Consider the following 13770-nt stretch of genomic DNA (forward strand, 5'->3'; position numbering starts at 1 on the left):
TCGAAAGCCTTTGCGTAGTCAATAAAGCACAGGTAAACATCCTTCTGATATTCTCTGCTTTCAGCCAACATCCATCGGACATCAGCAATGATTATTATGAATGAAATTTGTAGATCACAAAAGGATAAATATAACACAAAAACAGTGTTGTATGAAGTTAAGAAAAGATTTTCTTGTCAAATGAAACATTCGTGAGGGTTGGGAGGGAAGGAAAAAAATATAGTGAATAGAGGTAAGTACTATTAACTGATGGTACATGGAAGAGATTGTAATCATTGTAATGACACAAGTGTATAATTTGTTGAATACGGCACTGATGATCTGTTCTGTAAACCTTCACTCAATTCACAATTAAAAAAAAAAAAAAAGATTAGCTTTTGGAATCCAAAAATATAGTCACTATATCCTTCTGAGCTGACCTGGTTGCCTTAGATTTAACTAGCCCTGCAGATCCCCTCAGAAGTCGCTGTTTTGACCAGGCCTTTTTTGGGAAGGCACCCTAATGAGACTGTTGTTATATGCTGTTGAGTCGTGACCCTGTATAGGTTTTCTATAGCAGCTGGTGAGCTTGAATCGCCAACCTTGCGATTCAAACTGACTTTTCAGTCTAGCGCATTAACCCACAGTTCCACACCAGGACTCCTTAATGAGAATGAGACTACTGTGTTACAGAGGGAACTTATCTGTAGCCATCCACTGATTGCAGAGACTTGTTTCAACAAATTTTTTTTTTTTTAATAAACCTGGTGTGTATGAACTGGTAGCCTAGTAGCAATACTTTCTGAATAATTCTCATAAACTATGTGCTGAAGGAGCCCGGATGGCACAGTGGTTAAATGCTCAGCTGCTAACCAAAAGGCCACAAGTACAAATCTACCAGCACTTCCAGGAGAGAAAGGTATGACAGTCAGCTTCGGAAAGATTTACAGCGTTTGCAATTGTATGGGACAGTTCGACTCTGTCCTCCAGGGGCACTGTGAGCTAGAATCACCTGGACATCCATGGGTTTCATCTTACTGTATTGTTACAGTCTTAGTAAGAGTGTAGGCTTCTTGATGGCGGTGCCTTTGTGAATCTCCCAATGCTGAGTACACAGTCTGGAATGCATTAGGCCTTTAACATTTAATGAATGGTTGGATTGTGTAAAGAATAACAAGAGGAAAGAGAGGTTATGACTCTTCACATACACAGACTCAAATTGACTCAAACTTCAGAAGCTTCATATAAGCAAATATATAAGGAAATATGAATTAAGACAATACTTAGTGCTTTTTCCCTGCCTTCTTTTTTTTTTTTGTCACCTCAAATGGATCTATAAGAACAGGAGTGGGTTCAAACTAATGTGGCACATATTTATTTAAACTATGATGAAACTTTAGGCACATCTGGAAAAAAATGTATATTCAATTCATACCTGTATTCTATAAAGGGGTCCTGTTTTTAGAACAGTCTACTAGGAAAAATCAAAAGATTACTAATGATGGAAACCCAGACTGGGTCACTGTAATTTGAACAGATGAATTTGATAAAGACACTTACGATATTGTCTGTGCTATTGCTCCGGCAACACCACCACAAAGTAAATTTATGTGAGTTTTCAAAACTAAGACGTTAGGATTGTCTGATGAGGGTCGGCCCAGAAGAGTAGGAGCATGAGAAAGCCCAACACTCTTTAAGGTGCCAAAAGTAAAAAATGAAACACCTAAAAAACAAAATGTAAATTTATCAGGATGCATAATAAAACTGTAAGAAAAAGTTCATAAGAAATCAGTTAACTCAAGAAACTAATTATGGATTTCCTGATACCTGATTTTTTGGCTTTATATACAATAAAAAGTTTTAATTAGTGCATATAAGTAACCAAAAGATAACAAACTTATCACTTATGAACATTATAGCATTGGTTTTCACACACTGAAATATAGCTCAGTGCACTGGAAAAAGCAGTAGTACGTATAATACCACTTTATATATGAATACAATTAAATAAGTTTCTAAGATCCTGTGTTACTAAAATTCATGATTAGTAACTATAAATAAATATGACATATTAGCAATAACAAAAATGGTGCTATATAAGACAGAGACAAAAAAAATTTAAATGGTAAATCACTGCTACTTTAACTCACTGTCGAATTTTGTCTTAAAGATTTACGATCATTATAGAAATACTTAGAAGTCACGTAGTAGCTAATAAATAGTTGTGGTTGTTGTTAAGTGCCATCGAGTCAGCTCCAATTCATAGCGACCTTGTACAGGGTTTCTGAGGAGCAGTTCGTGGGTTTGAACTGCCAACCTGTGGTTCACAGTCGAGTGCTGATTTCACAGTGCCACATCAGGAGTCCAATAAAAAGCAAGTTAGGTTATTAATAGTATGAAGTTGGAATTGGCTAAATATTTACACAAGAGGTTTAAAAACATTGTGGGAAAATTTCATTATCTTTTGATTCCATTTTTACATGAATTTATTAATCTCACAATGAAAACTTTTTCAGTGATCCCACAATGAAAACTTTTAAGAAACAGATCATTATAATCATGTTTCTGAAAATAAAAAAAAAAGAAGAAATGCTCTTCAACTCATCCTATGAGATTATGATACCAAAACAACTCATGAATATTTATTAAATTATGAAAGGAAACTATAGGCTAATCTGACTCATGAATATAGCGTAAAATTTCTAAAAGCAATTAGCAACTCAAATCCAGTAGGGTATAAAAAGATCATATCTCATAACTGATTTAGGTTGAACCTAAATTTAGGTTTAACATAAAATCTATTAATATCATTCATCATATTGACAGATTAAAGGAGGGAACCAAATGATCATCTCAATAAATACAGAAAAGATAATCTGATAAAATTCAGTACCTAACCAATTCAGATAAAAATTCTTACAAAAACTTCCTCAGCCTGATAAATGGTATATGATAAAAACTAGTGTAAACACTGTTAGATGAAGTCTTAGAAACATGCCTTTCAACAATCAGGACCAAGCCAAAATGCTCAATATCATTATTTCTACTCACTACTGCTATAGGTCCTTAGCCAGTACAGCTAAACATAAGGTGCTGTTAAGTGCCCTGAAGTTAGTTCCAGCTCACAGCAACCCAAGGAGGGGTTGATGGGTTTGAATTGCCAACTTTATGATTAGCAGCCCAGTGCTTATCCTAGAGTGCCACACCAGAACACCAGTAACATGAGATAAACATCGACAGTTAAGGGCTGAATGTATGAAAAAAAATGACTATTTATACATGGTGTGATTGTGTAAAAAACCCCAAAGAGGTGGCTGGCTATAGTTATAAGCAGGAAAACAACTAGTCTGCCACATCAGTACCACTTGCCAAAGAGTTGGTTCTGATTCCTTGGAGACATCACCTGAGTCAGAGTTGAACAGTTTCCATAGGATTTTTCAATGGCTGATTTTTTCGGAAGTAAATTGCCAAGTCTTTCTTCCAAGGTGCCTCGGGTGGACTCAAACCACCAATCTTTCAGTCAGCAGCTGAGCACTTAACTGTTTACACGACCCAGGGACTCTAATTAGCTATAAGGTTATATAAAAAATTAATCAAGCAATAAAATGAATATGTAATTTTCTAAAAGACATAATAAAACTTGTATGGAGTCTTTGTAGGATAAGCACTCGACCATAAGGTCAGTTTAAACTGCAAGATTGGTGGTTCAAACTCACCAGCCGTTCCTTGGAAACCCTATACAGTATCACTATGAGTTGGAATTGGCTCGATGGCACTTTAACAACAACAAAAACATAAATACTTATAACAAAAGTATCCAAGACTTGTAAGAAACTTCAATCAAAATATCCACAAGGATTTTTGTTTAGTATTGAAAGTTGATCCTAAAAAATGTGCACTTCTGAAAAAAATATGCTTACGGTACAGAAACTTACTTATACTACCAATTTATAGACTTATTAGAAGTAACATTGCAGATTACTAGAGAAGGAGAGCCTTTTAAGAAACACTGCTGGCTCAGATGGTAATCCTTAAGGAAAAAAATAAGTAACACCTAATGTGTTAGGGAAGGCGCTCTGGTAGCATAGTGATTATGAATCGGGCTGCTAACCTCAGGGTCAGTAGTTCAAAACTACCAGCTGTTTGTTCCACGGGAAAAAGATGAGGCTTTTTGCTCCCGTAAAGATTTACAGCCTAAGAAACCCTGTGCAGGGTCACTCTGAGTCGGAACCGACTCCATGGCACATAACAACAACAACAATGTGTTAAGGACTTAAATGTAAATTGCTAAACATTAAAAGCCATCTTCAGAAAAAAGGAAACCTCACACAAAAAGCATTATCCATAAAAGAAGAGAGTGACAAATTCAAGCACATTAAAATTAGAATTTTTGTTTATTAAGACATTACAAAATGAAAATACCAAACCACAAACAAGGATGAGATATTTTCAATCTATTTTCAACCAGAATATATAAAGTTACGGCAAATCAATGAGAAAAAGATAAACAAATCAGTACAAAAGTCAACCACATGCAGAAACAGATAATTTATAGAAAAAGACTGGTGAATAAAGATACAAAATGGTGGGCAACGTCATTAGTAGTCAGGGAAATGCAAAATAAGATCTTATGAGCTATCTTTTATAAATCCAATAAATTTCAACAAATTTAAAAATCAGCTAATACCAATGTGGATGGAGAAGATGAGGATCAATTGGAATTTTTAACCACTGCTGGTTAATGTACGAACAAATGCAACCACCTTCAATCAATTTGCCCCTATCCTGGTGTGGTGCTGTGAGTTAATGTGCCAGACTGCAAAGTCGTTTGAACTGCAAGGTCGGCGATTCAAGCTTACCAGCTGCTCCTTGTAAATCCTACAAAGGGTTGCTATGGGTTGGAATTGACTCAATAGCACTTAACAACAATAAAACTGAATATGGATGTCATTTATAAACCAGCAGTTATCCTAGATACACTGTTGTTGTTGTTATGTACTATCTAGTTGGTTCCAACTCCTAGAGATCCTGTCTAGGATTTCCAATGAGTGGCCTGTGGGTTTGATCTGCCAACCTTATGGCTAGCATCCAGTGTTTATCCTACAGCCCAATAACAGGACTTCTCTCCTAGGTATGTTGTTGTTGTTGGTAAGTGCTGTGGAGTCAGTTCCTACTCATAATGAGCTTGTATAGGGTTTCCGAGGACCAGCTGGTGAGTCTGAACCACTGACCTTGCAGTTCAATGAACACTGTCATTCAGTGCATATCCTACAGCATCACAACATGGGTGAATACTAGAAACATAAACGATTACAAACTTCATTACATCCAAACAATGAAATACTGCCATATTTTTAAACAAATAACATGCATTATAAATTTTTGTCAACCATGCCTTCTCTCCCAAAGAAGGTAAAACATGTTTAAAAAACTACGACAGTATGGCTAGGCGCTGGCAGCCAGGAGGCAGGCTTACAGAATGTGCCCTCTGGTTATTTAAATTATTATATATTCCTGAGTGTTTCTGTGTACATCCCCCCCAAACAAAACAAAGCAAAAAAACCCCAGAGGGAATGGAAGCAAATGGATGATGCACGTAGGAGATTGTAATCACTGCAACAAAACTACAGTATACAGCTAATGTTCTCCCATGTAAACTATCACAATAAAAACTAAAAAAAAAAAAAAAGAAACCATATGGGTGACATTACACCAAACCAATGGAAATAAAAAGATGACAGAATAATATGTAGAATTGTACTCCAATAGATTGAAAACCTAGAAGAAATGCATAAGCTCTTATAAAAACACAGACTGAAAAAAAAAAAAACCACCAGTGTCCTTGTGAACATACATTGGGGGAAGGTGTGGTTTAAAAAAAAACATTCAACATGTGTTATTTATATAAAACTATGATATGGAACAATGAACAAAGAACAAAGCATTGATACACAACACAGCTTGGATGGATCTTGAATGAAAAAAGTCAACCCCAAAAGTTGCATGCATAACTGTAAACAACTTACTTGAAATCAGAAAATTAAAGAAATGGGAAACAGATCAGTGGTTGCTACGGGTTAGGAAAAGGGTCAGAGAAGGTGTGCCTAAAAAAGTCAACAGAAGGGATCCTTGTGGTGACAACTGTTCTGTATGTAAACTGTATCAAGGACAATATCTTGATTATGAACTAGTACTTTCAAATTATTTTATGTGCTGTCAAGTCAGTTCCAACTCATAAGGACCCTTATAGGGTTTCCAAGGACAGGCTGTTGGGTTTGAACCGCTGACCTTGCAACTAGCAATCCAGTGTGTATCCTACATCACTATATCAGGACTCAGATATTGATTGTACTAGTTTTGCAAAATGTTACCATTAGGAAACATGGGATCCCTTTATTATTTCTTACAACTGCCTATTATAATTATTTCAAAATACAAAGTTTAATAATTTAAATGAATAAATATGAATACTGTAATAGTGGCTATATTAGAGGATTATGAATATCCTTAATTATTTCTTATACTTGAATTTATTTTTGAAATTTCCCATGAATTTTGACTAGTTATAATGAAAGGTGAAAAATATTTTCAACTTAAATTTTTAATTAATACATTTCTAAAAACTGAAATTCTTAACAGCCATATAGTAACTTTTAATAAGACTACAGCTGTCTCAGATATTAAGAAAATTATTTAAAAGCACATTCCTATTGACTGAACATGAGTTCAGTCATCTTTATATACAAGACAGTATTCTAAAACCACATATGAAGCATAATTTTATCATCATCCTTTCTTAAGTAAACCTACTATTTCAGAAAAAATTCTGATGAAACATTTTAAACAATACAAGCCAGGATTATTCCAGCAAATTTGAAACCTACCTGCATATGGAGCCATCCCTAAGATAGTAGGCATCAGGCCTCTATAAAATCCAAGGAAACCACCTTCCTTAAGAGTGAAGGAAAATTAGAAGTGAAATTACAATGTGTTCACTATGATAATCATTAAGACCCAAAGCACACATTATAATGAAAACATTATCCTGACATCCACAATGAAATACAATGGTAAGCTTTCACAATTATTAATACCAATACTATAAATAAAATAGTAATTATTTAGGGAACAGTTTCCTACATATAAAAGGACATTTGATAGAAGAGAAAGGTGAACAGGAAATACCTTTGCATAAATTGTTTTAAATGCATGAACAATTCCTGTGTAAGTGTGCTCCCCTTTCACCTGGAATGCTAGGCGGACTCTAACCATGTCAAGAGGGTAAGTACAGATAACTGCTGTCATGCCTGAAAAGAAAGTAAAAACTTCAATGTAAGGGGAAAAAAAATTGATATACATGTCTTCCCCAATCATTAATAGTGTTCTTGAATTTATAACAATGATGAAAACCCCATTAAAGCACAGGTGGTATTGCTGACCAAATTAGCACATATCATCGGCTAGACAACAACCATGTGAATAGATAGAGGGTCACTTTGTGGAAATCATTTCAAAGGCTTCTGTGAAGCCTTGGAAACCCTATAGGGTAGTTCTTCTGTTCTGTCTTATAGGACACTATGGAAATGAATAGGCTTGGTGGTAGAAGTTATCATTGTTGCATGACAGATTATGTTTTGTTATTTTTGCTCATCTATAGTATATAGCAACAGTAGTGAGGTTTGCCCAGGATCGGGCAGTGTTTTGTTCTACTGTGCATAAGGTCGCTATGGGTCGGAATCAACTCGATGGCACCTAACAACAACAATAGAATGTGGCACTGTGAGATAAAGCACTTGACCTCAAGGTCAGTTTGAACCACAAGATCGGGGATTCAAACTCACCAGCTTCTCCTCCCAAACCTTACACAGGATCACTATGAATTGGACCCAAGGGCACTTAACAACAACAATAACAAAGTGCCTATATCTGCTCATCTGTAGTGTCCTGGAGAGCTCTGGTAGCATAGTGGTTATGAGTCGGGCTGCTAATCTCAAGGACAGCAGTCCGAAACTACCAGTGGTTCCATGGGAGAAAGATGAGAGTTTCTGTTCCTGTAAAGATTCACAGCCCCAGAAACCCTACACAGGTTCGTTATGAGTAGGAACCGACTCCATGACACATCACCACCACCACCAGTGCTATATCAAAGATGCTTCCGTGTAGCTGAACGTCTTTCTTGAATGTCTTACAGGCATAGAGGTGTACACTATATACTACACTCAAATAAGAAGGCCAACAGCTGTCTAACTGATGTTTGATACAAACCATACTGACTTATGTACACATTCAACTTAAAAAAAGAGTTAGTAATAGAACTTGTTAATAATCCAAGGATTACCTGTGAGAACAGGTTAGACTCACTGAAGATTGATTTTATGATTAGGATATCAGTGGTTCAGCTACAAATGATGTTTTAAACCTTCTTTTAGTTTGTATGTAGCAATAATGACTTCTTACTATGTGACAAGACATTATACCAGGTACTTAACAAATCCTACTTCCAATCCTTATATATCAATTGCCACCACCAATCCTCTAAGGCAGACATATTCTTCCTGTTTTTCAAATTAAGAAAATGAAGTCAGAGTAGCTAAGTAAATTGACCAAATTAGAAAAAATTGAAACTAAGTTTTCTCTTACCATGAAATAATATTACCTACCTTGTAATTTTTCTTCTTAATCACTTGCTTAGCATTTTTCATATTTAAAATTTTACTTCATATATTCTATTAGTCCAGTAATTAGAAATGCCAATTCTCCTTTTCAGCTAATTTGATAGTAAACTCTTTGTTAGAGCTGTTTTCAAGTTACTGATTTCCAAATTAATTAACATTTATTTTCTATTTATTGGTACTCAAGCCTCATGTCTGTCAGTCAGGCTGTAATTATTCTAAATGCTCTCCTTTAAAGTGAATGTAAATGAATATAATCCAAATATAGTGTTCTTAAGGCAAGGTAGGGCATTTAAACCACAGCAGATGCACTGTTTTCCAGATAGTCTTAAAGTTACATTCTTTGCAAGATTGATTTAAAAAGTTTATAGGTTGAGCTGAAGATTTTAGAAGGGGAAATTAGATAAAAAGTTTGGAAAGATTATATACTAGATCCATGTTTATTGTAATAGTGTTTATGAAAAGATGAATAAATGTAGAAGAGCTTTGAAATACTGACCATTTACATGTTGGATCATGCTTACACAATTTTTGTTACACAACAGCTCTCCCTATTTTATTTTAAAACTTCCTTCCTCACATATTTTGAGCCTTCTCATTGCCTGACTCCAAGTGGTTTAATAGAAAATAGCTGAAAGAATAAACAAACAGGTCAAAATTATGAACTAGTTATAAAAAGAGTTCCGATATCACCTACTTTTTGTAAGTTTGCTTATGCCACTTAGCTTTAAAAACAAACAAACCTATATTAGTACACCTGCTTTCAACAACCAAAAGACATCCAAAGTTTTTGGTTTTAGCTTTACAAAAAAAGACAAAACTAGCATTCAGCCTTTGCTTAACAGGGAGCCTTTAAGGAGGCAGCTCCTCCCCCAGGAAAAACACTCAGCAGCACAGCATCAAGCACTATAACTCTGAACTGTGGGTCTAAGATGGCTTCAAAAAATTCATAGAAAAATTGAATTAAAAGACTATGGAATGTTGATTCAATAGCAATTGTCATCATGACCAATTACAGCTGTCACAACTGTAAAAGCGGAAGTTTTGTAACAAAAACGGGGGAGTGGTTAATCTTACAGTCTACAAACAGAGGACCCTAAGACCATCAAGAGAGATGAGCACAAGCAGAATGCAGAACATTATCTACAGAAGCAGCGACGCCAGAGGTGGAGGCAGAGATGGGGGCATGGAGAGAGGGAGCAGCTGAGGACTCTAGATTCATGGAAAGAGAGGGACTGAGAGCTGGCGGTCAGGAGGCAGATTTGCACAATATGCCCTTTGGGTGTTTATAAATTATTGCACATTCCTGAGTGTTTCTGTGTATGCCCACTCCCGCCCAAAAAAAAAAAAAACAGGGAATGCAAGCAAATACTGTTGAATGATGATGCAGGGAGGAGATTGTAATCATTGCAATGAAATGATGGTGTAAACCTGATATTCTCCCATGTAGACTATCACTCATAATAAAAACTTAAAAAAAAAGACTATGGAATGTTTCCACAAACTTTTAAAAGTTCCTTCACATATATTAGTGCTAAATTTTAAGTTTTAGGTGTTATTTAGTATGATTTAATATGTTTTTGGGGGGTCTAGGGATGCTCAAAAATTTTCCCATATAATTAAGGAGCTCTGGTAGCGTAGTGGTTACGAATCGGGTTGTGAACCGCAAAGTCAGCAGTTCGAAATTACCAGCAGTTCCGCGGGAGAAAGATGAGGCGTTCTGCTCCCATAAAGACTTACAGCCTCAGAAACCCTGTGCAGGGTCGCTATGAGTCGGAACCGACTCCACGGCTCTTAACAACAACAACAACAATTAATGGTAACAACCACTGCTTCACTTTTTTATGCCAATTTTGGGTTATGAAATGTTTCATTGGAATGCTCTAGTCTCAGCTGGGGAAACCTATATATAAATAAATCTGTTTGCAAAGTTAAAGGAGCTGTTACTTAGCTTAAAACATATAAGACATAAAAAAATTTTTTTTTAAATGCAAAACGTTGATAGTTTCTAAAATATCAAAAGTCAATTTTAGAACAAACAAGATGGTAGGTAAATTGGAAGTGCAGCAAAGAGCTCCATCAGCAACAACACAGAATATCAGACCAAGCAGGCTCAGGGGATGGTGCCAGAGCTCTGAACCACATATAAAGGAATATTTAGAAGGTTGGAAGGCTTACAGCTAGGGGGATTTGTAGCAAAAGTAGGAAATCCAGTGCTTTCTAATTCAAGATGCTCAGCTGCTCCTGGAGCCACCATCTTAGGCAAGACCAAGCGATGGAAGGATTAGAGCAGCCACGGACACCTTACAGAACCACGGAGATAAAGGTGTGGATATTCTTGGGTTTTGGTATCTATTCATTAGTCTCTCACTATACGCACATCTCCATTCTGGGTGACTTGAGGGGGTGCTTGAGTGGACACCACACACCCCGCAGGTTCTACTATACAAGCGCACAGATCGCCTCGAAATTTAAAGTGACAGTTTCCACTTAAAACCAAATGTTCACAGCTGACCCTGAACTACTTATCAGTAGGAAAAAGGCCTGAACAGGGACTGTGGAGCTTGAGTGGCAGACTAAAAAGGAAATAGGCTGAAAATTAAATCCTGAGTTACATTACAACGACCAATGGTGGCATCTTGAAATTTCTCAGGAAGAAGAGTGAAAAGGGAAGCACATCTCCTGATCACGTCTACCTGGAGGCAATCAGAAAGCATAAAAAATATCAAAATACAAGCCCATGTAAGTATTAAGGCCACAGATAACCCCTGAAGTTGCCCAAAAAACAGAAGCAGATGACCATATCAGCACGTGTCCAGAAACGAGATAGAGTGACTGAGGCAAATGAGCTGGAAGTAGACCTACACTCCATACTGGAAGACGGGCAAGCTTTGGAAATGCCTGAGAAGGAATACAGAAAAATGATTATAAAATGTATCAAAACACTATACAATGGAGTTGAGAAAAATAATGAAAGCACTACAGGAACAATAAAATAAAATAAATACAGCATTGGAAACAATTCAAAACCTACAGAAAGAGGTCCAAACAATTAATAATAGAATATCAGAAATGGGCAATACATTGAAAGAGCAAAGGAGTAGAACTGAAGAGTTACAAGCCAGAACTAGTGAGCTAGAAGATAAATCTCTCAACACTATTAAGATAGAAAAGCAAATATAAAAAAGGATTTTAAAAAAATCTGAAGAAGGCCTAAAATTCATGTTGGATAACATGAAGAGGAATAACTTAAGAATTATCGATATTCCTGAACAGGAAGAATCACACAAGTCCACAGAGGAGATAGTTGAAGAGCTTCTGGAAGAAAATTTTCCTAACATCCTGAAAAGTGAAAATATAAACATTCAAGAAGCTCAGTGAACCCCAGGAAGGACAGACCCTAAAAGAAGACAATTAACAAGACATATACTAATCAAGCTCTCCAAAATCAAAGATAAGGAGAGAATACTGAAAGCAGCTAGGAAAAAGAGAAGTATAACATACAAAGGCAAGCAAATCAGATTAAGCTCAGATCTCTCAACAGAAACCATGCAAGCAAGAAGTCAATTGGGGAGACATATATAAAACTCTGAAAGAAAAAAATTGCCACCCAAGAATCCTTTATCCAGCAAAGCTGTCAATGAAATACAACGGTATAATCATAACATTCCAGGATAAATAGAAGCTAAGAGATTTTGCCAAAGCCAATCCTGCTATGAAAAATATCCTAAAGGAAATTCTGTGGACTGAGAACCAATAAAAACAGACAACTAGAGAATAACGTACATGGCAGCATCACCCTGAACTCAATAGACAAATGGAAAAGTCAAAAACAGAATAAATTTATAAGAACAGAGGATCTGGGAGGTCAATCATCAAAACAATTACAATGTGAAAAAAGGTAAACACAGAGGCACAGAGATCCAGGTAGTGGGAAGGTCAGGTAGAGTACAGAATAAAAGACTGTCTTAAATGGAGGGAAGAATTAATGGAATATAAGTCAACCACAACAATGGGATTGGGGTGGGGGGTTTAGTTCGGATATTGGGGAGGGCAATAGGGCAATACAAGAAGGGGGAGGAGGTGGAAGAACAAGATAGATAAGGGAACACTGAGACAGGTTTGCATGGCCTAAGTGGGACAAAGGTAAATAGTGATGCATACTCAACCTTGGAACAACAGGGCTCTGGGATACAGGGATCTAGGTACAGCTTAAAGAAGGAAATACTACTAAAATGCTTGACTGTCTTATGAATATTAGTTTCCCTTGCCTACTATTGTAAAATAGACACTTCAGTGGGATAGAAAGGAATGTTGGGAAACATGATTACAGAAAACGTGTTAGCCCGTCTCTAGCCTATAACTAACTGGAATACCTAAAAGGGGTTCTAGAACTTGCCCAGTGAAATTGGCCTCTTGCAAAGCCTTTACACAGTATAGGACCTAAGGTGGAATCCTGAGTCCCATCCAGAACCTTCTGAGGTGGGACATTCCCACTAGCAAGGACAAGCAGACCAGCCTGGAACAGATACAGTGACAGAAGACACATCTTCAAAGAAAGATCATCAGGAAAAACCCAAAACAAAAATGTCAGTATGACTGTCTACTATAAGAATACGCAAGCTGTTCGCCAGGAAGCCATCAAGTTCCTTCAGGACAAACTCCCCTCTACAACTGGAATTCAAAGAGAACACACAAACAAGCATGTAAGCTTGCTGGTGACCACACTGGTCTACTGGTGAGTGGAAGAGGGGGAAAGGCAACAATGAAGAAATGGGCTGAGTTCAATCATAGTCCATTGACTCCTGTTGACCTGGAGATGAGAAAGAGATGAAGAAGGGCTGTTGGTACAAAGTGTGGTGAGACCTGAGGACACCTGAGCCCATAGACAAGGACATAGCCACAAAGGGCTAGAGCTGAGAGTGAAGCATCCAGCTGATATAAAGTGAGGGGAGATACACAAGAACACCCAAACTTGCAGATAGTACCCATCTGACCTAGGCTCGATGGCTTGATAATCAGAACTCAACTAGAGGAAGATTACAAAAAATAAATAAATAAATTTTTTTGTTTTTGATAAAGGAAACAAGGGTAAATTGCTACAATTTAATGCACCTGA

At 36.7% G+C, this 13770-nt stretch overlaps 1 protein-coding gene across 2 annotated transcripts in view; it reads right to left on the reverse strand.

Moving 5' to 3' along the window:
- Positions 1-13770, reverse strand: part of SLC25A16 (solute carrier family 25 (mitochondrial carrier; Graves disease autoantigen), member 16) — a 64143-nt gene that overhangs the window by 8604 nt on the left and 41769 nt on the right. For both annotated transcript variants that reach the window (XM_006835831.1, XM_006835830.1), the window contains exons 5-7: positions 7165-7286; positions 6864-6930; positions 1540-1702 (exon numbers count right to left, since the gene is read on the reverse strand). In XM_006835831.1, coding sequence (XP_006835894.1) covers positions 1540-1702; positions 6864-6930; positions 7165-7286 — 352 coding nt within the window. The remainder of the gene's footprint in view (positions 1-1539; positions 1703-6863; positions 6931-7164; positions 7287-13770) is intronic.

Source organism: Chrysochloris asiatica, unplaced genomic scaffold, assembly GCF_000296735.1.
Source record: "Chrysochloris asiatica unplaced genomic scaffold, ChrAsi1.0 scaffold00020, whole genome shotgun sequence".
NCBI classification, from domain to species: Eukaryota; Metazoa; Chordata; class Mammalia; order Afrosoricida; family Chrysochloridae; genus Chrysochloris; species Chrysochloris asiatica.